The 27,413-nt window shown below is 44.0% G+C and overlaps 1 protein-coding gene across 6 annotated transcripts in view; it reads left to right on the plus strand.

The window, feature by feature from the left end:
- Positions 1-22,435, plus strand: part of ADARB1 (adenosine deaminase RNA specific B1) — a 964,894-nt gene extending 942,459 nt beyond the window's left edge. For all 6 annotated transcript variants that reach the window (XM_078680556.1, XM_078680553.1, XM_078680555.1 and 3 more), the window contains one exon: positions 18,552-22,435. In XM_078680556.1, the coding sequence (XP_078536682.1) occupies positions 18,552-18,728 (177 nt within the window). In that variant the 3' untranslated portion in view covers positions 18,729-22,435. The remainder of the gene's footprint in view (positions 1-18,551) is intronic.
- Positions 22,436-27,413: the final 4,978 nt, after the last annotated feature.

Below are 27,413 nucleotides of genomic sequence, written 5' to 3' on the forward strand. Positions count from 1 at the left end.
TGTGGCGATTAGAACTCAGCCCGCTCCTTGTGTGCCAGACATTAGTAGACAGCCAAAGGGGCTTGGCAAATTGGGGAATGAGGCTGCCAAACAGAGGCTTCACTGTGTCAATTTAACCCCTGAGTCCGCCCCCTATACGATTATTTTGACAGGAGTTCCAGCTATTGGGGAGGAAAAAATGGAATCATATAGGGACCTGAAAAACAAAGTCACCTTCTGGCTAAATAAGAACAGAACACTCCCTCCCCTGTCTAAAACGGAGATCTTAAATGTCAGAAGAGTAAGCTGGGTGGGACATTGCCCTAAAGACTTAGAGGGCTATTGCGTAATAATTAATTTTAGGGACAAATGGGTGGTGGACTTTATCCGTAGAGCACCAAGGTTTGGAAGGGTGGGCGAAGTACAATCATTAGATCTTCATTATTTCTATCCCCAAAGAAGTAGTGATTCTCTTTTTCACCCATCTAAGCCTCGAGGAAGAAGTCCTATTAGAGGACCCCGCTTTGATCGGGCAACACACTTCCCATACTTTCCACCCTTGTTCAACCGGTTCGAGCCCCTCTCAGGCCTAGAGGGAGTTGATTGACTTCTGATTAAGCCAGGCTGTAACACCCAGTCCAAGAGTTCCAGAAGGGCTCCTGAGGGTACTTGTATATATCTAAGGTCCGTGCAGTCAGTAATAGTGATTTGGCACAGTGTAGGTGGTTAAGGTGCGACAGAAAGACGTAAATGGGGTGGATAGGCCCTCCCTGGATCCTCTGATTGGTGACCCCTCAGACAGAGAAACACCGACTGTGGGTCGGAGGATAATAGGCCCTAATTTAGGGTCTCCTGAATCAAGTCAACTTACCCTTCAGGATTCCTTATTCAAAATTGCCTCGTGGAATATCGCAGGGCTGAAGGGGAAATTAGATCTAGGAGAGTGAGCAGATTTTGTAGATGACTATGATATCTTGATCTTTCAAGAAAGCTGGGCTCCTGATCCCATTTTTCGTCTGGGGTATCTCTTAACTTTTTTAAACCTGCCATCCGGGGCAAAAAAGGCAGAGCATCCGGTGGCCTAACAATCTGGGTGAGGCAGTCCCTTAGCTATAGGCCCACTGAAGTGTCAGTGCTCAACCCAGATATTCTTGGGATTAAACTTAGTAAGGAAAATCACCAGGAAATTTTCATTCTTAATATATATGCTCGTGGCCTACCTGGAGGGCGGTGCCCGACAATTATCGGAGAGTTAGACTTGCTCCTGAACTCAATTGGGAGGGACAAGTTTTTAGTCGTGGCTGGGGACTTAAACTGTACCTTTGAACCACTTTTGTGTGAGGGCGAGGACTTATATGCCGAAGAAGATGCGCTATGGAATGTCCCACATCTTGCCCTAAGCCCAATTAAGAGGGGGACGGAGGCAGCACTCCATTGGCTGGGACTGTGTCTTGAGTGGGGGTTGAGAACGGCAAATGGCCGCTCCCACTCTGATAAAATGGGTCGGCTAACTTTTGACAATGGTACCAGCACAAGTCGCATTGACTATATTTTAATTAAAATTGAGTTTTGGTCACTACTTGATGATATGTCAATTTTTGCACGTCCCGAGAGTGACCACAACCCGCTGGTTTTAAGTCTCACACTTGAAGTTAACTCTGGGTGCAGTAGCCCCACCAAGTGTGCTACAGCTGAGGCCATCCTTACCAATGACAGACGTAGGGTTCGTTGCAGTAGGATAATTGAAGACCCCGCCATACTAGATAGGATTTCACATGAAGTCTCTTCCACCCGATGTGCTATTCAGGCTCTGGCTAATCCTCCAGGGTTATCCGATCATTTAATAGTGCTCCATGAGCAGTTATTTGGTAATTTAAAAGTTCTCCTTACCAAAACCCCTAAATCCGGCAAGTTTTGGTACCGCCACCAGGTAAAAAATGGTATAATAAATCATGCCGACAGGCTTATAGTTCCTTGATTAAAGCCATAAAATCCAGGGTGGTAGAAGATATTAGAAAGGCAAGGCTCATGTATAAGAAGGCCCAAAGGGAAGCCGAACGAGCATGGGACGATAGTCGCTGGCAGGATCTATATGAAGCAAGTAGGTCCTCAAATCAGATTAAGTTTTGCCAGGTTGTAAAATGGGGTGGGAACCTGGATTTGCAAACTCCGGCGAACCACGTACCTGCTGAGAATTGGGTCGAGTACTATGCACCCCAATTTAAGGGCCAAGAGTCAGAACCTGTGTGTGGTTTGGTCATTTCTGCACCTATGCCCCCATTGTCACATTCGCCTCTAGTGTTTGTGAACAATGATGCAGAGGTTGCGCTGGGATTGGTCCAAGCCGGCAAAGCTCCGGGTATGGACTGTATCCCAGCCGATTTATTTAAATATGATCTGTTGAATTGGGTGCCATATATCACGACACTTGCTAATGCCATTGCAAAAGGGGCACGGATTCCGGTCTCTTGGAAAGGGGCTGAAATCGTACCCATTTTTAAAAAGGGGGATCGTTCTGCCCCGGGTAATTATCGTCCGATAAGTCTAATAGATGCTATTCAGAAAGTTGTATAGAGAATGGTATTGGCTAAAATACAGACTTGGATTGATAATGAGAATATTCTATCCCCTATGCAAGCCGGCTTTAGATCAAGTACCAGCACAATTGACCAGGTGCTCAGATTTATCCTGATATATTGGAAGGTGGTGTTTTTGTGTGGAGGAACCATATATGCAGCGTTCGTGGACCTTAGGTCCGCTTTCGACCTCGTCCCAAGAGATAAACTATGGGCTGCCTTGGGAAAAATGGGAATGCCCCGAGAACTGTTGGAACTAGTAATAAGATTACATGAGGATAATTTTGCAAGGTTAAGATGGGGTAGACAGGGGCAGGTAACCGAGCGATTTTCAGTTAATCAAGGGTGTGTTCTCGCCCCGACTTTGTTCCTGCTATTCATAAATCAAGTAGTGCAGCATTTTGCAGACTCATCCACTGATGCCCCTGTATTGGGTGGTACAAAGTTTCCCCTTCTTATCTTTGCTGACGACACCCTTATCCTCTCTAAAACACAAAAGGGACTCCAAACTGCGATAAATAAGTTTGAGGTTTTCTGTAAACTTAATGACTTACAAGTGAATGTGAGTAAAACGAAATTCATGGGTCTAACTAAAAATAGGCTGATGAAGAGTCATGTTAGCATGAATGGTACTGAATTAGAGCAGGTGGAAGTAATTACCTATCTTGGGGTAGTTTTAGAATATAGGTTAAAATGGAAACCTCAACTTGATGCACTCTGTCTAAAATTTGCTCGACTAACAGGGTGCTTAATTAAGGAGCAAAGAACCTCACAAACCAAAAGGATAGCGCCGGCGTTAGAAATATATGATGCAAAAATAAGTTCTGCAATCATGTATGGTGCAGACCTATGGGGCTTTTCAGACCTTTCCCAATTAATCAGGATTCAAAATAAATTTTTACGAAATTTGGTTGGTCTTCCACAATCCACTCCTATGAAACCCTTATTGCTTGATATGGGCTGCCGCTCTATTGTTGATGTAGCGCGGTATAGGATGATAGCACTGTGGCGGAGAATATGGATAACACCGGAACTGGCTCTCTTTGCTAACGAAATTTCAGATTTAAGATCAATTGTGGGATCAGGTAATCTTCCCTGGTTTAGAGAAGTGAAGCTTATGTTGGGAAATATGGGTCTTAGTCTACTGTGGACGGACCCTGGAAATAATGCTTTTCCTTCAAAGGGTGAATTTAAAGCACTATACTGGGCGTCTATAAGATATCAAATTGTTGCCCAGTCAGAGTCCATCTCATTGACTGGCGGCAGGTTCTTGGTCCATAAGGTTGACCCCCTTTTGGAGGAGTATTGGGACGTCATTACTAGGAGCAATGATAGAAAGCTCTATCACCAGCTCAGAGTTGGGACGTTACCTGTGAGGACCTTTACAGATAAATGGCATGAACAGTCTTCCGAGTATTGCCCTTGGTGTTGGGATCAAACGGAATCAATAGGTCATATCTTCTTTACCTGCCCTGCTTACTTAGCCCCCCGGAGAAAATGGTTAAAACCAATCCGTTCTAAGTTGAGAACGCGGGTGGGTGCGGAGGCGTTATGGCTTTTAAGAAATAATACATCTGAGATCGTGACCATAGCAGTAGCAAAGTTTCTGGGCTGGGCTTGGATTATCAGAGCTAGGCACCCACATGTGAGTTGATTAACTGACAGTTTTAATCTTAACATAGTCGTACGTCTGTAATTGTAAATTTAATAACGTTTTATGCTTTATGTGGTTGTATGATATGTCCAACCCCTTACACAGCGATTATTTGTGTGATGAAACCAATTGTTGCATACTAGGTTGTACCAATCTAGTTTTAATGTTTTTATCTGGGGTATTACGCTTATTAATATTGTCAAGAGTACTTTGTTTTTATGTATATTTTTCATATATGATGTATTTTATGATGAAATATTTAGAATAAAGACATATGAACACTGAATTGATCTAAGAGGTGAGGTGATAGTGAGATGGGCTATTGTGATTGCCTTTTTATGACTGTGGTTATTGTCCAAGAATTTGGTATAATCATTTTCTACAATATGGCATTATACACTCTTGTTAAAGTTGATACATGAATCATGTAATCATATTTGACCAGGTTTAAGAAACGCTACTCTTGTCCTCATCACAAGCTGGCGAAGTGGTTTTCTGCTGGGATATTATACACATGGTCACAATCTGCAATCTAGAAGGTTTTTCATATGGAGGAAGAGGTGTGGGTCCATGTGGCAATATAATAGTGTTGGGATTTGTATAGTCATGATACTATATATGGGACTATGGCTTTATTCAACAGAATGTTGTACCAAGTAAACAGGGAAGGACTCCACAATTAAACATGCTAAATTTATACCTAATTAATCTTGTGACGAAATTGGAGGGACTAATGAATTATCAGCCTTATGCTATTCAGTAATTTGTAATTTGCATGAATGTATCACTAGGACACGTAAAGGATTGTCACAATACCTGCAATATTATATACCCATTTTGGTTCTATAATTTTCTATTTTGGAAGCATACTCTAAACCACAGATACTCTAAACCAGTGGTTCCCAAACATTTGACTCCTGTGGACCCCCATTGAGTCACCACTGGAAGCTGGGGACCCCCAAGCAATTTGTAGGATTTAAAATTCAAACATTAAAACAGTAATTCGGAAAAAATATCACACATGTGCACATAAAACAAATGAAAACAAGTTACTTACCTGTAACTTTGGTTCCCCAGTATTGGTAACTTTCATAGATTCCCATGCTTTTGTATCATTCCCCGTCGTCGGAATGGGAGTCTCGGTAACAAAATAAAATAGCAGTAGGTACAAAAGAGAAAGAAAAAGACCTAGGCCTCATTCCCTTTTGTATCATATCCGCCTCTTTTTGTGAAAGAGACCAAACTTAGGCATCAGCCAATCAGAAGAGCCTCACCCCTTAGAACCCTCCTGAAGGAACCTCAGAGCCTCTGATTTTTGTAGCCGTTGTGTAACAGTCACCATATCTGCTGGAGGCTGAGCTTTCCTCGGGGAGGTGGGTGGGCGCATGGGAATCTATGAAAGTTACCAATACTGGGGAACCAAAGTTACAGGTAAGTAACTTGTTTTCTTGCCCCAGTATTGGAACTTTCATAGATTCCCATGCTTTTGTATCAGAGTAGCAAGCAGTCAGCAATAAAAAACACATTTTGTGGCATAAACATACATTGCAATAGCCATCAGTACATGATGTAAACAAAATGTGCAGAAAAAGGAAGGTGGGATAGAAAGGAAAGCTCAGCAATCAGTGGAAGAGGTTCCTCAGGACTGCCTGGCCCACAGCTGTGTCTTCCTGTTGCAAGGAGTCCAAGCAGTAATGCTTCGTAAAGGTGTGCACGCTGCTCCAAGTCGCAGCCCTGCAAATGTCTTTGATGTGTACTTCCGCGAAGAGAGCTGTTGAAGAGGCCACCGATCTTGTGGAATGCGCTCTAACTTTGCTGGTCAGTGGCTTACCCGCTGCAGTATGGCAATGTAGAATGGCACTTGTAACCCACCTCGCAATACCTTGCTTTGATATCGGGAGACCTTTGCAAGGACCACCAAAAGCAATGAACAATTGGGAGGATTTACGGAATCCCTTGGTGCGATCCAGATAAAATTTTAAGCACCGTTGTATATCCAGAGAATGCAATGATCTTTCCGCTGGTGTAGTAGGGTGAGGAAAGAAATGATATGAGAGCAAGGAGGAGAGCCAATTTCCAAGAAAGGAATTTCATGTCTGCTCGGTGTATTGGTTCAAATGGGCCCTTCATTAGTTGAGTGAGTACCAAATTCAATTGCCAAGTAGGAGGCTGAGGCCTCACCGGAGGGTAGACACGGAACAACCCTTTGAGAAATTGTTTCACTATCCTGGAAGACCAAAGAGAAGGTCCAGACTCAGAACGTCTGTATCTAGAAATTGTTGCCAAATGGACTTTAATGGACGAATGGGCCAGCCCCGTCTTAGCCAAGGACAAAAGATAAGGCAGAAGTTGATGAGGTTTTGAAGAAAAGGTGACAACCCCTTCCTTCCTGCACCAAATACAAAATCTCTTCCATTTGAGACGGTAATTCTTGTTCATGGAAGGGGCTCTTGCCTGGGAGAGAACTTCTTTTATTTCATTAGAGATAGGAAGATTCATAAATTCTCGCTGCTCAGGAGCCATGCTGTTAGGTGCAAAGACTCCGGATCTGGATGCTAAATTTGTCCTTCGGACATTGTGAGAAGGTCTGGAATGGTTCTCAAGGGAAAAGGAGGAGCCAGCGACAACAGATGAAGTTCCGTGAACCAGAACTGTCTCGGCCAAGCAGGGGCTATCAAAATCATCCTGCAAGGTTCCACTTTGATCTTCCTGATGAGTCTCTGGATCAGTGAAATGGGGGGAAAGGCGTAGACAAATTTACTTGACCAGGCTATCGAAAGAGCATTCCCCAATGATCCTCGGTGGTGAAGCCTGCTTGCATAAGACTGGCATTTCTTGTTGGTCGGTGTGGCAAAAAGATCTATAATGGGTTTGCCCCACTGTTGAAAGACCTCGTCCAGAATCCGTTGGTTCAGTTCCCACTCGTGACTGATCAAGGATAATCTGCTTAGTCTGTCTGCACTCTCGTTCAAAACCCCTGGCAGGTGTTCTGCCTGCAGAGATACCTCGTGCAGGATTGCCCATTCCCAGATTTCTTGAGCTTCGTGAGACAATGGGAGAGATCTGGTTCCTCCTTCTTTGTTGACGTAATGCATGGCCGTGGTGCTGTCCGTTCTGATGAGAACCTTTGAACCTCTTAGGCGAGGGAGAAAAGCTTGAAGAGCCAGTTTGATTGCTCTGAGCTCCAAGAGATTGATGTGGAGCCGACGGGTCTGAGGAGACCAATGTCCACTGACATGCAGGTCCTGCAGCACTGCTCCCCAACCATCCAACTACGCATCCGTCGTCACCACCTGAGGAGACGGATCGCTTATGAAGGATAGACTTTGGGACAAGTTTTCCTGCTTTGTCCACCACAAGGCCGCTTTTTTCATTGCCGAGGTGATGTCACCTTGTCGTCGAACGACCCATGGACTTGTTTCCATTGGATGTTCAGCTGCTCCTGAAGAGGACGCATCCTCAATCTGCAGTGTGGAACTAGAGGAATGCATGATGAAATCACCCCCAGAAGAGATTAGTAGCGGCGTTCTGAAGGACACCTTTTTTTGTAGGTCTAGCACCATCGTCGGGACCAGAGAAGACTTCTCTTTGTTTAAAGTGAGACCCAAATTCTGAAGTAGGTTGGTGCATGCCTCGACCGCATCCCTCGCAGCCTCCCTGGACGAAGCCTTCAGTAACCAATCGTCCAGGTAAGGAAAAACCTGAAAGTGATTTTTCCGTAGAAACACTGCTACTGGTGCCAGCACCTTCGTGAATATTCTCGGGGCTGAGCGAAGACCAAAGGGTAAAACCCTGAATTGAAAGTGGCTCTTGGCTACTGTAAATAGTAGAAACCTTCTGTGTGCTGGGTGAATTGGAACATGAAAGTAAGCATCTTCGAGATCGAGCGTGGCCATGAAATCCCCCGGGTTGATTAGACGTAGAATGTCTTGAAGAGAGACCATCCGGAAAGACAGGGAGATGAGATAGGTGTTGAGCTCCCTGAGATCTAAAATGGGGCGCCATTTTTCTAGCGTCTTCCTTACCAGGAAGAACCTGGAATAGAATCATTCTCCTCTTTGAGCAGAAGGGACCGGCTCTATAGCACCCTTCAGGAGCATTTGCTGAACCTCGAGGCGCAGGAGACGCAGATGTTTTGATGGAATGGCAGCAGGGGGCTTGGATGGAGGGATTTGTGTGAATTCCAAAGTATGGCCCTTTTGAATGATGTTTAGCACCCAACGTTCTGATGTTATCCTGGACCAGTTTTGAAGGTATTGTGACACCCTGCCTCCTACCGATCATCTTTCGGAAGTGGGCACAGTAGGAAGAGCCAGGAGGCCGCTATTGTCTCTTGTACATATCACGCCCTTGGCGAGCCTGCTTCCCTCGGTTATTAGGTCTCGAGAAATTTGAGGACTGGCCCTGCCTTTGTTGATAAGGTTAGCGGTATTGTTGTGAACTTGAGCCATAGGAGGAGTACCTTTGCTGTTGATAAGAGCCTCTGTAGTTGGTGCTTTTGCCTCTGGAACCTCTAAAAGGAGCCTTACGGTACTGAAGCGTACCCAGAGATCTAGCGGTCTCAGTATCTTTCTTAATATCCTGGAGAGTGTCATCTATCAATTTCCCGAATAATGCTTCTCCATCAAAAGGAAGATCCAGGATTTTATTCTGGATTTCAGGTCTAAACCAAGTCGCCTTAAGACACCCCTGGCGACGAAGGACCGCAGCACCAGCCAAAGAGCGGAATGCCGTTGTGCCAATGTCCATTGCACAGTCAATGATTTCCATCGACGTAGCCTCACCTTCTTGCAAAACTTTTTTAGCCTCTGTTTTTGCCTCTGGAGGCAGTTGCTCCAAGTACGGCGAAACATCACACCATAGTTGGGGATCATATCTCCCCAATATCGCCAAGGCATTAGCTGCCGGCACTAATAGACTCACCATGGAAGAGAATCAATTTCCGGCATTATCTAACCTCCTGCCCTCTTTATCCTGAGGAGTTGTCAATGGAGCTGAGGGGTTGCGTGACTTTCTCTGCGCCGCTTGAGAAACAACCGAGTCCGGTCTCGGATGTCACATCGGAGATGCCGGACCATCTTCAGGCGCTTTATATTTCTTGTCGAGGCGCGGTAGCACAGGGACCACCGTCGCTGGATTTTTCATTGCCTTAAGACCCTCATCCCAAAGATGCTGGACAATAGGGATAGATCTTATCGTCTTCTTATAAGGCTCTTTAAAATCGTACAAGAATTATTCTGTGGCAACAGAGGGCATAGACAGTTTGAATCTCCCAGCCGCCCTTTCCATTAGCTTTTGAAATCCCCCTATATCAGCTGGTGGGGGAGTCCACCGGATCCGGACATGGAGATGCTGCGTCCGGGATGACATATTCATCCCATTCGGTATCTTGATCAGTCCTGTCATAAAAATTCTGATCCTCATCCGAGGAATCATCATTGGTGTTCACTGGATTGGAAGACTCCTGTGGAACCGGTGTCTGTAGCCGAGAGATCTCTTGGGCCGGCAATTCTGGGGCAGCCAATGTTGGAGTCGCAGGGACTGGCATGGCTTGAGCAATTGGAGCAGCAGCAGGTTGTGAACACCTAGACTTATAGTCCTGTAGCATACTGTGAATGTCCTGTAAGAGAGACGATGGTACCAACACCATGTCCTGTTCCGAGTATTGTTGTGGTTGGACAGAATGATGATCATAACCACATTCCTGGTTTTACTCTCCGTCCGAATCTGTCTCTTGGCACTTAACCAGAAGCTGGGATGGGCTGTTGGCATAGCCATAAGAGTCCTGATCATCATCCTCTGATTCATCCTCATACTCCTCTAAACGTAGAGCTGGAGGCAAGGGGGTAACTCTCCTAAGAGATGTCCTGTCCGGTGTAATTCTGGTCATTGAAATTGTAATTCTTTTCTCCGATGACAAAATCGTTGACGATCCCGTCGACAATGGTGCTGTTAATACTGTGGTCGTCGGCCTCGTCGACGGAACAGTCGTCAACGAAAGAACACTCCACAACGAGATGAGCGTCGTCGACGACGAGACCGTCGATGCTCCTGCCGCCGTCGTCGTCAATGTTGTCATCATCGAAGCCTTCGACGACGACACGGTCGTTGTCACCCTCGTCGCTGTCGTCGTCGGAATCTTTGACACATCTACAACTGCCGTCGTCGACACCGTCTTCGTCGACGGGATTGCTCCGTGGACGAGCCCGTCGACGGTACCTTTTTAAACTTAGGCTTCAATTTCTTCACCGACGGAGCCTCCGTCGACGACGCCTTGGAGCTTCTGTCAGACTTTCCAGAAGACTGAGAAGAGGGTTTCTTGAAGGCTGGAACAGTCTTCATACCCAAAGAAGGCATAGATGGTCCTACCCTCTCCTTTTCACCATGGTGAGGAGATTCGACTGGACCTTGGCTCTCAGACTCTCTGGGGGTCTTTTTTGAGGCCTTAGAAGGATGCTCCACAGAAGAAGGGGAACCCCTACCCCTTTTGACTGACCTTCTAGCTGATGACACTGAAGAAGATTCCTCATCACTGGAGACTGTGTCCATCCTGGACTTCAATTTCTGGAGCCATGTAAGAAGCCTACCCTCACGATCCCGGAGGGTCTTGGTTGAAAAAGTGCGGCAGATCTTGCAGTCCGCAGCTTTATGATCAGGATAGAGGCAGTAGATGCAATCTTTATGCTTATCCTCAACAAATAGCCTTTTCTTGCCACAGGTGGAACATGGCTTGAAAAGGGCCTTCTTCTTTTCTTTATCTGACATCCTGGAAGAACCAGCTAACAACTTGAGAGAAATCCTGAAGAAAAGAAACTACTGAAAGAGTAGAGATTGAGCAGAGCTCAAAGGAAACTCCCTAAGCACAACGTGTGGTAGAAAATCTGAGGCTCTGAGGTTCCTTCAGAAGGGTTCTAAGGGGTGAGGCTCTTCTGAATGGCTGATGCCTAAGTTTGGTCTCTTTTACAAAAAGAGGCGGATATGACACAAAAGGGAATGAGGCCTAGGCCTTTTTCTTTCTCTTTTGTACCTACTGCTATTTTATTTTTTTATCGAGACTCCCATTGCGACGACGGGGAATGATACAAAAGCATGGGAATCTATGAAAGTTCCAATTAGTAAGTATTTTTAGGGGCATATTTACAAGCCCCTATCACCATGAGATTGTCACTTTTTGCGACGTTCGCGGCTTCACTTTATTTACAAGGCAACGTTAAGCTACTTAACATGGCTTAACGCTGGTTTGTAAATAACATCCCCTTTCACCCAAACCCCTCACTGATCTCACCAACAACACCAGGAGCTACCAAGGCAACATTATCACCATTGAAAACCATCAAGTGGTAGAGGAACCAAGCAGCATTCTGCTTCCACAGGAAATTCCAGCACGCCCCAATATTGGGTCTTGTTGGCTTTGGTGCATAACCCACTCTTTGCGGAGCGGTACAGAACTGAAAAGGCCAATAAGTGATAGGACGCTTGTGGTGTAGGTAGAGGACGTGGATTGAGTAGAAGACATCCACGGTTCCGTATCCACCTCCCTCCAAGGTTTATCGGGATTAAGGCTCACCCACACCCGGAACACCTCATTGTAGCTAAGCCACGAATACCCCTGAAGTGCATCCAGGCATTCCTGATAATGTCCATATATTTGAACAAAGCAATCACCCTTTCTGTATGCCTCTCACAATAAATACTGGCATATATCAAAAATGCTGAAGTTCAGTTTTCATGTTTATTGGCACCTTGGTCCTCCTCGTCAATTCCCACTCCTCCTCCTTAGACCCCTCCTTTGCCTGCCTGCCCCTGTGCAAGAGTTTGAATACATCTACTTATTCATGTTTCCAGATCCTTCTTTTTGTCTTGTCAGAAAGTTGGGACCCCAGGTGTATCACCGAACCAATGTATGGCAAACGCTTCTTATGTTTATCGTCTTTGGTAGCTTTCTCCCCACCAGCAACATCAGACACCTCCGTATCCTCAGTCTGAACCCCTTTCCCATCCATGGCCTTGCCACTGTTCTCCTGCTTGGGTGTCACTCTCACCTCTAAGATGTCCTTAGCCCGTACCCTCTTGTTATCGATAACCCCATCCTCAACACCCACTGACTAGCAAGTCTTTTCCCCCAATCCTTGTTTTCCCTGCTTCCTACACTGCCACCAATCTCGGTTACCTGATGGCAAGGTGCTAACTTCCCTCCTCTCTGCGACAACCGCCACCCCTTTATGTTGCATTGTCCATGGTGCTTCCCTTGTTTGCTCTTTAGTCCCGAAAAACACCACCTTTGCTCCCCGTTGCCTACTCTGTCCTTTTCAGCCTTGTCTCTGGCATTCCAACATCCTCACCTTGTCTAGACATAACAGAATGTGCCCAGATTTAAATGTGTTTTTAGTTTCAGGCTTCAATGAGCAGTTGTTATATCGGTTAGTGTTTTAAAAACTGATTAACTTTGCAGGCTGCAAGTTTTTGGTTCGTCCAATGTCTTTTATTTAATGTCCCTGTGTCAGCACTCATTTTTTAGGTTTTGCCTGCACAGCCCTTGCGCTGTGCTTGTTTGGTTTTTCCTCCACCCTTCTCCTTATCTCCCAGGTTTATAGTATCATCAGTAACAGTACAATATATTGCCTTTCTGAATATACAAGTCATAACACCTTCACAGAGCTTCAGTAACTTATATTGCACACCTGCTCATCTAGCTACAACTTACAACAAAAAAGCAGCTTATTAGTAATCACATAGGAGAAACATATTGCATTTACCAATGTTTGTTTTTATTACATTACTGCTGGCAACCCTGTCTGATGCTCTGAAACCATCACTGCTGCTAATATTGCATGGGTAGCCACTAATGTAATCTTGACTGATATGGTCACTAGCATAATACTAATAATAATATCAGCTCAGCATGATTTTCATTAAACATAAGCAGCTCTTATGACAGAGGAGTTTGGAGAGCCCTGTTATACATTAACAAGGCACAATTACTTTACTGAGGACAGTGTCACCAACACACATAACATGCCATAGTTACAAAACGATATTGTAACTGCTGTAAGGCCTGGAACTTGTTCGTAATGTGTAGACTTGTTACGGGTACGGGGCGTTTCCCTGGTGGGCTGCCAGTGTGGGGGGCGGTTTTGGAGCCTTGGGAGGCCGTTTTTGTTACCGGGACCAGTTTTCGGCCCACTGTAGCAAACCCTGCAATAGTAAGACTGGAGTGGTGCTTCCAACTAACACCCCCTCACTCCCCAGGGGCCGGCTGAGCTGGTTCCCAGTCCGGTCGTGATCACAACACAGCCTTGAAAAATCAAAGCCCTATGCTTGCATGCCTACATAGGGTGAGACTCATGTTGGCTATATGTTCCTCACAAAAATAAATGCTTTAAATAATGAAAACATCGTAACAGGACCATTTGTGCGTACGGATCAAATCTTTCCCTATATCAAGATAGAAGATTTGATTTTGATTTATGATTTATAAAGCGTGCGATTGCCCATGAGCGTCTTGGTGCTAAGTAGACATAGGAGACCATCTAGCTTCAGAAATGTTTACAAGCCTGCAGTGAACAGCCAAGTTTGTATCTCCTTTCTAAATGAGAGTAGCGAAGGACTGTTTTTGATTGTCGTTGGGAGCATATTCCATGTCCTAGCTGCGTGTAGCAGAAAACTCCTCTCTCCCCACCGGACCTGTTTAAATCTAGGCTTCTGAATCATTTTTTGATCACTGGATCTCAAGGTCCTGGATGGCTCATACCATTTCAGATGATTTATCAGGAACTGACAACCCATTCCATGGAGGGCTTTGTATGTCAGACACAAGGATTTGAATTTTACTCTTTTTTCCAATTTGGAGCCAGTGGAGAGCTCTCAGTCTATGCGCTATTGGTTCATACTTGGGAATGTCCAACACCAGCCTAGCTGCTGCATTTTGTAAACGTTGTAGTGTTGCCAGCTGCTTGACCTGGATGCCAGCATATAATGCGTTTCCGAAGTCCAGCCTAGACAGGGCCAGTGTAGTTACCACTGTTTTGCAAGACTCCTGGGGAATGAACGGTAAAAGCTTCCTGATTATTTTCGGAATGTACCAGATGGAAGAGGCTAATTTATTAGTTTGTGCTCATATGTCAGTTTAGTGTCCAGGAGTATCCCTAGGTTTCTAACCTCATTAACTGGGGATGGACACTGGCCCAGGCTATCAGGCCACCATTCCTGGGACCAGGTTTGCATGTCATTCCCCAGCAGCATGACTTCGCTTTTGTCCCCATTTCATTTCAGGCAATTACCCTGCATCCATTGGAAAATTTGTTCCATGCATTTCTGTTGGCAATTGACACCACGATTTGTGTGTCGTCAGCATAAGATACTGGGAGAAAGCCACAGTCCCTTATTATTGCCGCCAGTGGGGCCACGTAAGGGTTAAATAGAGTGGGACTTAGCGACGACCCCTGAGGTACACGGCATGGAGAGCTGAAAGATTCGGATTTTGCCTCTCCCCGCTCCACCGTTAAAGTCGTGTTGGACAGGTAGGAGGCTATTGGAGTTTGAGCCGACTCATGCACTCCTGCTTCACTAAGATGGCAGAGGAGAATGTTGTTTACCGTATCAAAGGCCGCCGAGAGATCCAATAAGATCAAGGCGGCCTTTCCTCCGGCGTCCAATATACTCCTAAGTTCCTCCGTGGCCATCAGCAGGGCTGTTTCTGTTCCATGCCCTTCTCGGAAGCCAAATTGTGAGTGGTCTAGGGCATGTGCCTCCCTGAGAAATTGGGACAACTGCCTGTTCAATAGTTTCTCCAAAACCTTAGCAGCAAAAGGTATTCTTGCGATGGGTCTGTAATTGCCCGGCTCTTGTGGGTCTAGAGTGGGTTTCTTTAATAGTGGCAATACTGACGCTGTTTTCCATGCCTCAGGGAAGTGGCCGGTTTTGATTATTTCCGTGAAGAGCAGCCCTAGCTGCTCACTCAGTAGTTCGGGGAACAGGTGTATCACCTTAGGTGGACAAGGATCAGATGTGCCACCCGATTTCGTTCGCCTAACTACCTGAAGAATCTGTTCGGTAGACGGTGGATGAAAGTGGAATGAGTGGCCACTTATAGGTGGTGAGAGGCAGTCAATCAGTTCCATGTTGGGTTGTCTAAGAGTAGGATTAACTGTCCTTTTAAAGGATTCATATACCCTCCCAACTTTGTCTATAAAAAACTGGCCCAGGTTATTGCAAAACTCTAAACTAATTTCAGTTAGCGCAGAGTTGTTAATTTTTTGACTGTGGAGAAGAATTCTTTGCTAGAGTCTTTTGCGTCCTCTATTTTTTGAGTGAAGTATTTACTTTTTTCTGCTATTATTAATTTCTTGTAAATGGCCAGGGAAGTTTTGTAGTTCTCTCGTGGCCCCGTCTCATAGTTCAGCCTCCATTTCTTATCTAATTTCTTGCAGATTTGTTTTTGTGTTTTTAGCTCATTTATGAACCATGGTTGGGAAGGCATTTTCCTCCATGATGTATTCTTTTTTTAGGGGAGCTGCTACTTTTATGGCAGCGTCGATCCAGCTTAAAATTTGGTTTGTGGCTACGTTTCAATTTTTGTCAAGTTCAGGGGTTGACTTTGTTAAATGGTCCTTGAGAATAGGGGGGGTTAATTTTTGACCAATTAGGAGAGAAGGTATGCTTGTGGTGTGGTACGGCTACTGCTAATGATTTTCCTGTTTTTATAGCGAATATTATTACCTTATGGTCAGACCATGGGACTGGTACTATTTCTAGTAATCTAATATTCTTGTTAGATGTGAAAATCCCATTGAGCGTGTGACCAGCTTCGTGGGTGTTTTGCGTTACGATCTGTTCCATATCTAGATTAGATAGTGCATCTGTCAGTGTTGATAAACTGGTGTCAGAGCTCTTTTCCAGGTGCAAGTTGAAATCACCCAGAACAGTAAAGTCTGGGTTCTTCACATTAGACTCCAAAAAAGGGCTCAGCAGTTGTATTAGAGGTGTTTTTGCCCGAGGGGGTCTGTAAATCAGGAGGCGCATTGTTGGTAATGTATATTTGAAAGTGCAGCACCTCACAATCCGGATTACCGCCCTCATTTAAGCCCTTGGCCCTTAGGATATTTCGATAAATGATAGCCAGCCCCCGGCCCCCATGTTCCCCCTTCCTGTCTGCCCTGACTATTGAGTAACCTTCCTGAATTGCTAGTGCTAGGTCAATATCGGAGGCCTCGTCTGCCCATGTCTCAGTTACGAGAAGAATATCGAGATTTTGGGCTTCTATGAGTTCTCCTGTTTAAGCATTATGCTTAACTAGTGACCGTGTGTTAATTAGCCCCGCCTTAATGGTCTTAGTGAACGATCTGTTAATCTGGGTACCTCGGGTGTTCGGCCTCTCACTCAGGGAGGGATTCAGGGATAGGTGATATCTTGGGCAAGATTTGATGTCTAGCAGCCCTGGTAATTTGGGGCAGGTTAATTTGGGTCTGAGAGCAAGTAACTCATTTCTGGAGAAGCGGATGCTTGTTGGATTTGTCGCAAAATGAGTAGGGGTTATGGCCTTGGGCCCGGTCCAAGCGCGGACGGGCTTGCTTTGGCGCACCCGCTGCGCGTCCGACCTGACATTGCCTTATGAAGAATCTGAGCATCGGTCGATTAGGCCGCTGTGCGCCCACAGCGCCGGAAGTGCCCACAGCAGGAAGTGAGTCAGCTCTGACCCATCTACACCCTCCGTTCAATCGGCACTTGCAGTGACGGACCGGGGTGTTAGGGTAGAGCTATCAGGTCTTGCGGGGGTCAATGTGCAAAGTGCAATAATCCGGTAAAAAATATAAAAAATGATCGTTTCCACAAGCACAACTTTTTAAAATCAAATAAAAATACTGCTTCCGTTTTTCCCCAGTAACCTCACAAAGTAGTTTGCGTTCTTTATTTTCAGGTCAGTGTCCACTCGTTTTTTACTTTCAAAAGCAACATGTTGGTAATAAAAGGGGAAGACTACAGAAATAATGTGTGGTTTCAAAAGTCTCCCTGGAAGTGCTCAAAGACTTCACACTTCTTTAGAATGTAAATCCCTGTTATATCACAATGACATTTAATTAACTTACTCTTTGCCTGGATTCCCACCTGCCAATTTTTTAATTTGCGGCTAAGTACTGTAAAATATTTGTGCCTGTTTGTTTTCTTTAACCACCGAGTTCCATAGTTTTGCATTTAATGAGATCACACTGTGAAGCATTTTAGTAAACTTCAATATGGCTTTTGTGTTCTCTTTTTATGTTTGCTTGGCTTTATCAAGTTACTTCTGCTATTTCTTTCCACCACTCGATGCAAGGCGCCACAGTGAAACTGAAGCAGGGCCTGGTGGCTCACGAGACTAATGTATCCATTCCAGGAGGTCCTCCTTAGCCTTTCATCCTTCCGATACTGATAAAATAAGTGCTATTGGGTTGGATAACATAAAATGTTATTCAGAACTGTGAACCTATGCTTTATAAAACCATGTTAAAACGCTGACCTAGCGTAGCTTTGTCATTGTCTTTTTTTTGGTTTATAAATATTATACCTTTGTCATTGTCTTTTTCTGGTTTGCAAAATACCACTAGCAATGCCAGTAAGTATGACTTTAGTGTGATAAAGCATGCAAACCTAGACATGCACAAATCTATTTACATGTGTTAACACATTAAAGGTAGACCTACTGGGTTTGCTTGCGGTATTTGAAAAACTATATAAAAACAGTGGTTAAACCACACTACACATTGTGTCAGTGTTTTAATGTAACATGTTTGTAAAATATATGTATCACTTGGTGAATATCGGTCGTGAATAGCCGATATTTTTCTTATCCAACTTATTAGTGTTAATTTTTATCAACTTCAGAAGGATGAGAGGACCCGCCAGGATTGACTGACAGAATGCATTCCAAGATTCCATGCATGCACGTGTGATCATTTTTCACTGTTTTTGCCTTAATTATTACAAAACAAAACATTTTAAGGGGAGCGCGTATGCCGGCACACGTGGACGGCTATCTTGGAATGATTTTGCTGCACTTTATCAGTCTTTATCAAACCAAGATAGTCAACGCATTCCTTCCAAATTTGATGACCATCTTGAAGCAGTAAAGGTGTAATAAATAACAGCAAAAGAAACGAACAATGGCAAAGCCAATAGTGCTGTAGCCACCACCAGGCCCATTCGCTTTGCCAGTGCTTGCTTTACTTAGCTGCAAAACATGATTTGCAGATGGAACATTAGTTTGTTTGGGAGATATTGGTGTTCATTTTCCTGTTGAAGTATGTTTCTTTCATTTTTAAATGTATCTGATTATAATTGACTTGTTCTTTTTCTACTTTGCGCAGCTTCCTGCAAACCTTAGATCACGGCTCAGCAAACCCAATCTGTACTATGATTCTAAGCAGTCAGCGAAAGAGTATCAGACCGCCAAAGAGTGTGTGTTCAAAGTATTCCAGAAAGCAGGCCTGGGTGCCTGGGTGAAGAAACCGAGCGAGCAAGACCAGTTCTCCTTCTCAGTCTAGCATATTGTATTGCTACCAGTAACTTTGGAAAGTTTGTACGCGTGTATGAGCTTGGCTTATGAGAATTCCACCTCAAGGGAGCAGCCGGACTACTTCACCCCCACTGACATGGAATTTTAAATTGACTAAACAGTTAGTTCCATTAATGGGAGGCTCCAGCATACTCAAATGTAGCTGGGTGCAATTTTTTCCTCTTTGTGCCCCAGCATCTGCTTTTACTGTAGCCAAATGGATGCCATCGACTCCACCTGCCCACCATACACCTGTCAATTGGAAATTGCCAAGAAGTCTGCAGCAAGAAATTGAAGATGATATCCACTTCTTGGATTATTAATGGTGATAATAGTGTGATAGTGATTTTATTGTTTTGTTTTAGTTTTTGTTATTTTGAGACCAAACTGCAGTTGTCTTTTTTCTGATGTATTTTCTACTTTGAAAATGTATTATGCTAGCTAATTAAACGTCATGCAGCATTATGATTGAACCACTTCACCAGTAAGCCTCTAGTGGGAAATTAGAAACTCCAGTTTCTATTGTGTGACATTCTCTGCAGCACCTTCTAATGCAGATAAAACAGAGGTGGCTGACCCTAGGAGATGGTCCTTTCAAAGGGATAGACAATATGACTGTTTACAAATGATTTCTTGTATGTTCCCTTTTATCTTGTTTTCTAAATCCCTAAGTTTGATGATTTAAGTAATTTGAGTTTTACGCTATATTTTTATTAGCATAAGCTTTCGCAATTGTCATTTCTTTAAAAAATCAAGTTTTGATCTGTGGTTGGCTTGTTAATAGCAGCTTTTGTCGCATTTTTGTCTTGAGTAGACTGCAGAGCCAGAAAGGATCTGAAATCGTGTCTGTTATCCCATGTATGATTGTGACCTCTATACTTCTCGAAGCTCCCCTCTCTAAACCAGCCTCCGTCACCTCCTTTCCACAAGTCTAATCTGTATTTTAAGTCTATGAATAGTTTTTTTTATCATTATGCTTTTCTATTCTGTTTTTAGTGGCCGTTTTTAACCATTCTGTAGCGCACACATTGTGAAGTCTGAATTGTTTTTTTTTAAAAAGAACTGGAAATGTATTTGTTAGTTGCAGAATTTTAGACTGAACTGTGCAGTAAAAAAAATAAGTTTAGCTGTACTATAGTTGAATTTTGTGTATCAGTGACACATCTGACGACCATAAAGACAACAGCGTTGGTTTGGGTACTTATGCAAAAAACTGCTTTATGGTTACTATTTAAAAAAGGTGGGGGGGCAACATTAAAAGAAAACCATTTTATAACTTAGCCAAAGCTTTTTTTGAGAACAGGTGACTGTCAAACAAGGTTACTGAGAAATGGGTGTCCATGAAAGTGTTCCCTTTGTTACTTGAGATTTGCAACATTCTAGGGTTTTTACGTGTTATCAGAAATGTCCAGACATCTAGTTCTGTGCGCACACTTCTTCCATGGAAGACAGCTTGCATAAGAGGATGGCTCAGCAGCGATACCATGAAATTTTCATAAACAAGAAACCACCCTTAGCCGTGCTCCATTCTAGCCATCTCAAAGAGCTTTTGCTTCATGGTTGCCCCACTCCCATGTTCAACTGGCTGGCAATACTTTTCAAAGAGACTGAGCGACCCTCTAAAGAAAATGGTCACCATCAAGCTAGAGGGTCCTACAATGTTTAGAAATATGTCTGCCGTTGCAGTATTGAAATAGGGAAACTTTACTGCACCTACGCAATAAGATGGGTGAACTCCACAACACCCTACACTATTTGCACTTGCATGCCGACTCTAGATTGATAAACGGGTATAGATCTGCTTTTAGTATTGTGTATGGATATGTTTTGAGGGGTTAGATTGCATTGCCATGAACATTAGTACATACTGCATGGGTTGGCCTTTAGTTTATTTCAGTATTTCCATTTGTAAATATATAAAAACATGAAAGAAGTACTTTTGTACGCACAATTCTTGTCGATATGTCCATGTGCTTCACAGAAAGCAGCAAGGGTGCATCTCTACGAGTGAGCAGGGACCATGTACAGGATCAAGTTTAATTCTCAGAAGAGCTTTTGGGACTACATGAACCATGCCTCTCTTGTAACATGTGGTAGCCCATCAGTGAGAAGAACCTTACTCTTAAATGTCGTTCATTCAGCTAAGTAGTTTGCCGACAGTAATCTTAAACCTACATATGTGTAAAGACCTAAAGTGCACATACCACATTTTTACTTGTTGAATCACTTTTCAGAATCTTAATATTTTTGGAGCTTTTTTATTTTGGTACTTAACGAGTCACACCCGCAAAATTATGTTTGTGATCGTAACCATTTCACAGTGAGCTTGCCTTCTGTTATGGTGCAGTATGGTCAAACGTCAGTGCTGAGGGATTCCATCTCCACTGTCTAAACTATTGTCAGAAATCTGCTCCAGGGCAGATGTTGGCACTTGCTTAGTGTTCTGAGACCCCACCCCCCTTAAATGTATCTAAGTGATAACTCTGAAATGTGACTGACACTCTGTAGACCTGAAATGAAAGTGCAAGCAGATGACCTTCAGCCGTTCACTTTTATTCCAGCTGCTTTATTTCATTGATATTGTCTCTCCTACAGAGTCACGTGAGAGAGCAGTGCAGCAAATTCACTGGTCACTGTGACTTGCAACATCATAAAGCACTTCCTGGTGTGGGGGATTTGTCATGTGACCGCCCATCACATCTGTTTACTGGAAAATGGAAAACTCTTAAGCAGGAAGCAAACGTGACAGCAATAGGATTACGAATATTATGCATGAGATGAAAATAGAATCTAGTTTAGAGCGTATGAAAAAATAACCTACCTTTTTGTCATGTTCTCCCTCTTATACTAGTGTCATGGGATGGTCAAAAACCCAAAGAGTTATGTATTGGAAACAAAACCTTAAGTACAAATACAGTTGCTGATATAATTAAACTGGGCCTGCATATGCTACCCGCAAAGGCTGAGTAGACTATGCCTTGCATGCATGCAGTCGTCTGCATTTTTCTCCAGGGCAGCTGTAGCGAAAAAGCAGATTGTTTTGTTTCCCTATAAAACCTAATTCCTATTTAGCTGAATATGTAAGCTACATTTCAAGGTACTGAAAAACAAAGGCCCCGTAGGCCGCCTTTGTACACCGCCCAACACACAGATTCTTTCTCTCTCTTTTGACCATTCAAAGTACAATCTAGGCAGGTGAGCCAACATTCTAGCTTGTGCCTCGTGAGTCCTGTCTCCCTTCAGCTTTAAAAAAGTGTTGTTTGTGGGGCAGGTAGTGAGCTAGAACTCTTGAAATATGCATCTGGATTCCTCACTGGTAGAGGCAGGCAAGACGCCAACTTTAATTCTGTGTCATTGCTGCAGTGTGACGTTCACACACACCACCAATGACAATGACTTCCATAACAACTCCTTCTAAAATCCCACAGCCCTCCAATCCTTTCTTTGCCTATGACTGTGGGTATACTTTCGAGTCACTTCTGTGGAATTAACTGAACCCGAGATGAGAGCTAAGGCTGCCAACAATTCGCAGTTCTCCAGTGTTCTCTGTATAGATAAATCATTGTGAACGACCTGCATGTGCATTAGCCCTCTCATTGATTCCCACCTTGGAACTTAAGCATGAGATGTTCTCATCTGTAGAAAAAATAAGGGGGATGTTGTAAATTGAAATAAATTAAGACTATGTTCATTTTATCTGTTGTCCTGATTCGTTTATCTTGCATAGTTTCATGTTTCTATTTCTGCTCTGTGATTTTTTTCCCTGTAACAAGCTGGTTTCCTACAAATATTCAACCTCTGGAACCTTCTTGAAGAGATGTAGACAGATCTGTGGAATTTAAAGGTTCAATGGCTAATTGTCAGAAATGGGGTCTCTAGTTGGCAGAGGTAGGTACCTTTCTCCAAATAGTGACCCTTACGTTTATTCCGGATAAGGGGGATAAACACTTTAGATAACCCCTGCTCACCCCCTTGGTAGCTTGCACGAGCAGACGGGCTTATCCAAAAGGCAATGTGTAAAGTATTTGTACCAACACTCTCAGTAACACAGCGAAAACACCATAAAAGGACACCACACCAGTTTAGAAAAATAAAGTATATTTATCTAAACTTAAAAAGACCAAAACGACAAAAATCCAACATACACAGTTAAAAATATGACTTTCAAAAGGTTCCAAGAACTTGTACCATAGAACTCTATGGATGTGTGATTTTTCAGTAAAATACCTGTAGATGTGTCTAAAGTTCCCATGCCAAACAGCTGCAAATTCGGAAAACAAAGAGATACAACATTTCTGAGACCTGAGGAAAGCGATGCAACAGCTCTGCGGTCCGCAGAGGACGAGTTGCGTAGGTTCCGGTTTGTATGTGGAGTGATGCGTCGATTCTTCAAGCCTGTACTGGTTCACAGGTGATGCGTCGGGAAAAGATGCAGCACAGGTACGATTTGTGGATCTCCAGGATGCGGTGATCGATGCGGCAGCATTGAGCGGAGCTTGTGGGTCCTCTTCAGCAGCAATCCCCCGATGCATCGATTCTTGCAGCGGCAACAGGCGCTGCAACAGTTTTCGCAGCGGCCCGGCGATGCGTGGAAATTCTTCTTGCGCCGAGAAAACAGCAGCACGAACAACAATCTGTCAATTTTAGCAGTTCTTCGTGTTTCTTCTTTCTTCCAGCTCCCAAACAGCAGCAACAACCTCCATAGGCCCAAAACTGGCACAGGCACCTCTAGGCAGGTCAGACCGCACAACAGCAGAGTTCTGGGGAGCTGGGGTGAAGTCTTTGTGTCCCGGAGACTTCAGAACAGGAGGGCAGCACACACAGGCCCTTGGAGATTTTCTTCAAGCAGGAGACACAGCAAAGTCCTTCTCCTTTCATTGTCAGGAACAGCAACTACAGGCCAACCCCAGACACACAGCAATGGCAGTACTTCTCCTCAGTTTCAACAGCAATTCTCCTTGGCAAAGGGTCCTCTTGAATTCCAGGAATGATGTAAAGTTCTGGGGTTTGGGCCCCAATATTTATACTACAAAATCCTTTGTTCTCTGGTGGCAGAGAAGCCCTGTACCCAGTCAAAACCAGTTTTGTCCTCTCTGGTGCCTCTTCCTGGCAGGAGGTAGAGACAGCATTGTGGAAGGCAGACCAGGTCCATTCAGGTGAAAGGAAATCTCCTCCCCCTACTCTAAATGCAGCCCAGGTCTATTCAGCCCGGCCCTGACTCATCAGGCTCTCTGGAGCCACTGCTCCTCCCCAGCCCTTGACACTCATTAACCCAGACAGGCAATCCACATCTCAGCAGAGGCACATTGGAAGGTTGAACAAGAAAATGCCTACTTTATAAAAGTGATATTTTCAAACACAGAATGTTGAAATCACCCTTACTTAAAGAAAGATCTTAACATTCTGAGCTCAGGCATAATAAACTTTATTTTCCTACTTTGTTCCCAGGAGAAGTTATGTTTATAAGATGTTAAAAATAAACTCCCCATTCTGTCCTAGGGGAACAGGTAGCCTTGCAACAGTGAAAAACTAAATTGGCAGTAATTCACTATCAGGACATGTTACGCACATCAGTACATTTCCTATCTTTCACATACACTGCACCCTGCCCAGGGGGGTACCTTGGGCCTTCCATAGGGGTGTCTGATATGTAAGAAAAGGGCAGGTTAGGGCCTGGCAAGTGGGTGCACTTGTCAAGTCGACATGGCAGTTAACAAACTGCGCACAGGCACCACTGTGGGAGGCCTGAGACTTCTTGTCAGGGCTACTCATGTGGGTGGTACAACCAGTGCTGCAAGACCACTAGTAGCATTTGGTTTACCAGCCCTGGCACACTTAGTGCACTTTACTAGGGACCTACTGGTAAATCAAATATGCCAATCAGGGAGAACCAATTACATTCACAATTTACACAGAGAGCACTTGCACTTTGACACTGATCAGCAGTGGCAAACTGCCCAAAGCTTCTAAGCCAGCAAAAACAAAATCCAGCACAGCATCAAAAAAACAGGAGGTAGAGGCAAAAAGACAGGGAAAACCACGTCAAGGAGGCCAGGTCTAACACAAATATTATTTGGCTTACTTTTCTCAGAGTGCTACAAGTCTGCAGAATTGCCAAATTTCCTCCACAAAAGTCTTCTTCAACGGCTTCAGTAAAACTTTCATGAACCTCCTCATTTTCTCCTACATAGCGCTGCCGGACTCCACGTTTGGTCCAGCTAGGTTCTGGTTCCAAGGCTCTCAAGGTGTTTTCGCACAGTGTTCTTACAAAAATTCACAGAAATATAAGGTGTTTGAGTTCACCATGAAAATGGATTAGGTTGAGGTTCCATTCCCACCTAGAAATGGTAATAGTTAAAGAGCTGTCATAAAACTACTCAATATTTCTATTACTCGTCTGGCGAGATTTTAAAAGGTTTAGAGAAACTTTTTACAAGCCAGCAGTTGATGGTAAAGTGAAAGCTAGACTATGCTGGATATGTGGTTTGCCTAAATCAAAATGAAGGCTATACTATTCTAGGATTCCCTGCCTAATGAGCACTTTCTGAGATTAATTTAAATACTAAGGTCAGTTCATCCATCTCTCCATTCATAGGTCCATCCCTCACTAAATCTAGGATTGTAAGAGCATAACCCTTTCGAAGATTCCTAACATTCCTAGTTCGAAACAATTTATTGGATATTTTATAACAATGTTTTCCCAAAAGAAAATCATGCAGTTCAGTGATTCAATATTGTGCAAATAATGTGACCAGCTCTACTCATAATAAAGTCTCAGTTCACTTGTATTTCCATTACAACGTTTAGTGAAACTATGTAATCGCTCCCCATACGCTTTTAAATGCCCCAAGGTCAAGGACCAGGTGGCAGGGAGCAAATGTGAAAGCAAGAAACTAACTCGGATCCAAACTTACTTCCAAACTTTGCATGTCCTATAATATTGAAGTCTTGTAAAATCCTTCAACTATTTTTTTCAGGCAGACCTCATGTTTCTCGTTTGTTTAACATTTGTAATCATTGGTTCTGCATGTCTTCTGAACACCACAGAAGGGGAGTTTGCCAGGAGCTCTGTGGCGATTGACCTCTCCCGGAGCCCAGTTGATTGATTCAGACAGTTAAGGTGTGAAAGTAAAATTCTTGACAGCTATAATATTTTTATAAGCAAAATGCAAAATTTGGAGGTGTGAGGTGGCAGGGCTCTTCCACGTCTATCCGATTTAGCAACTTCTAGAGGAAGAAATAAAGATATCAGGCAGGCGGTGAACATGAAAGAGTCCCTTAAATCCTGTTGAGATCCGAGACCCAGTAGCTTATATGGGGCAGACACTGCTGACGTGACCCAGTGTGAAGTCCCCAGCCACACAATGATAGAGTGAGCCTAGTGGAGGCTGTGAAAACAACTATCCCAGTTACTGGGCCCCTCCCTGATGATACTGGACCAGTGTGTTGGTGGAGTCTACTCAAACACTCCCCTCAGTCCCCAAATGGTAAACTTTGAGCAGTGCCTTATTGATCGCTCAGTCATTGTGGGGTTGGGTCCACAGAGGGCTCTACCAGACAGCAGTGACAAGTGTTCCTGAGCTGTAGTGTGCCCTCTCTGGTGCAATAACCAGCATAGGAGATGTGTGGCAAGAATCTTGTGGGGAAAGCAGCCCTCTGAGATAGCCTTTTACAAATAAACTCCATAAGATGATTGCTTTCTCTCTGAGTCAGACTTCTGGAATTATGGTATAACATATGGCCATGACAACAATCATCCTCCTCTTTTAGGCTGCAACACGAAGAAGGAACTTGTACTCAAAGTAACATGGAACATTCATAAACCGGTCATCTCCAACAAGGATTCTTATATTCCCCAGGGGTCTGATCCAATTAAGAATTATTTCCTATGGTAAAAAGATAGAATATTGAACTATTCCCAAGAATAGAAAGTGCACAACACTTAACTATTCTTAAGTACAAAGTTGTCTTTAATGAAATCAAGGTTGTCTTTGCCTGCTAATTAGAGAACCGTCATTTCATTACAAGACTGGAGGCCATCATTATGAATGTTTAAGCTGTCTACATCTAAATAGTTTACATGTTTCACAGGTCTCAAACAATCAATATGTCTTATCTCGCAACTTGTCACCCATGGGGGTCTGAAGTCTTCCAGTGATGGGCAGGTGCATAGGTGGAGGTCGCTCCAGGACTTTGTGGCGATGCAGGAGAAGGATGCAGCGGGTGTGAGGCCGGTTGGTGGGAATTCAGGCAGTTGTTGATGTAGGCGGGTCCAGCTTTGTAGGCTTGTCTGAGGAGCTAGCGATCCGCCGTGTAGAGCATAGGCTTCGACGGAGTGACTGGGCGACCCGAAGCATACTTTGCGACAGTTGTTGAACCTGGGATTGGTTACCTTTACTAAAGCGACGTGTGAGAGTGTTCCACACAGACGTACCTCGCCATTTATAAGAATTTCTCCTTTTTGTGAGATCTTTTGAAGGGTGCCGCCAGATTGGATCTACCTCAGTTTTCTTATCACCCTGTCCTGAGGAGGCCTGAGTTGTTGGAAGGCCGAAACGCAGCCGCGTCGACACTTTCCATAAAGAGGAGTCTGATTGAACCTTGAAATCAAAGTGGAATTATACCTTTTGACACATTCCTTATATTTAGGTTCTATATCTTCCGTTTTGAACCG

This window comes from Lissotriton helveticus, chromosome 3_1, assembly GCF_964261635.1.
Source record: "Lissotriton helveticus chromosome 3_1, aLisHel1.1, whole genome shotgun sequence".
Classification (NCBI taxonomy): Eukaryota; Metazoa; Chordata; class Amphibia; order Caudata; family Salamandridae; genus Lissotriton; species Lissotriton helveticus.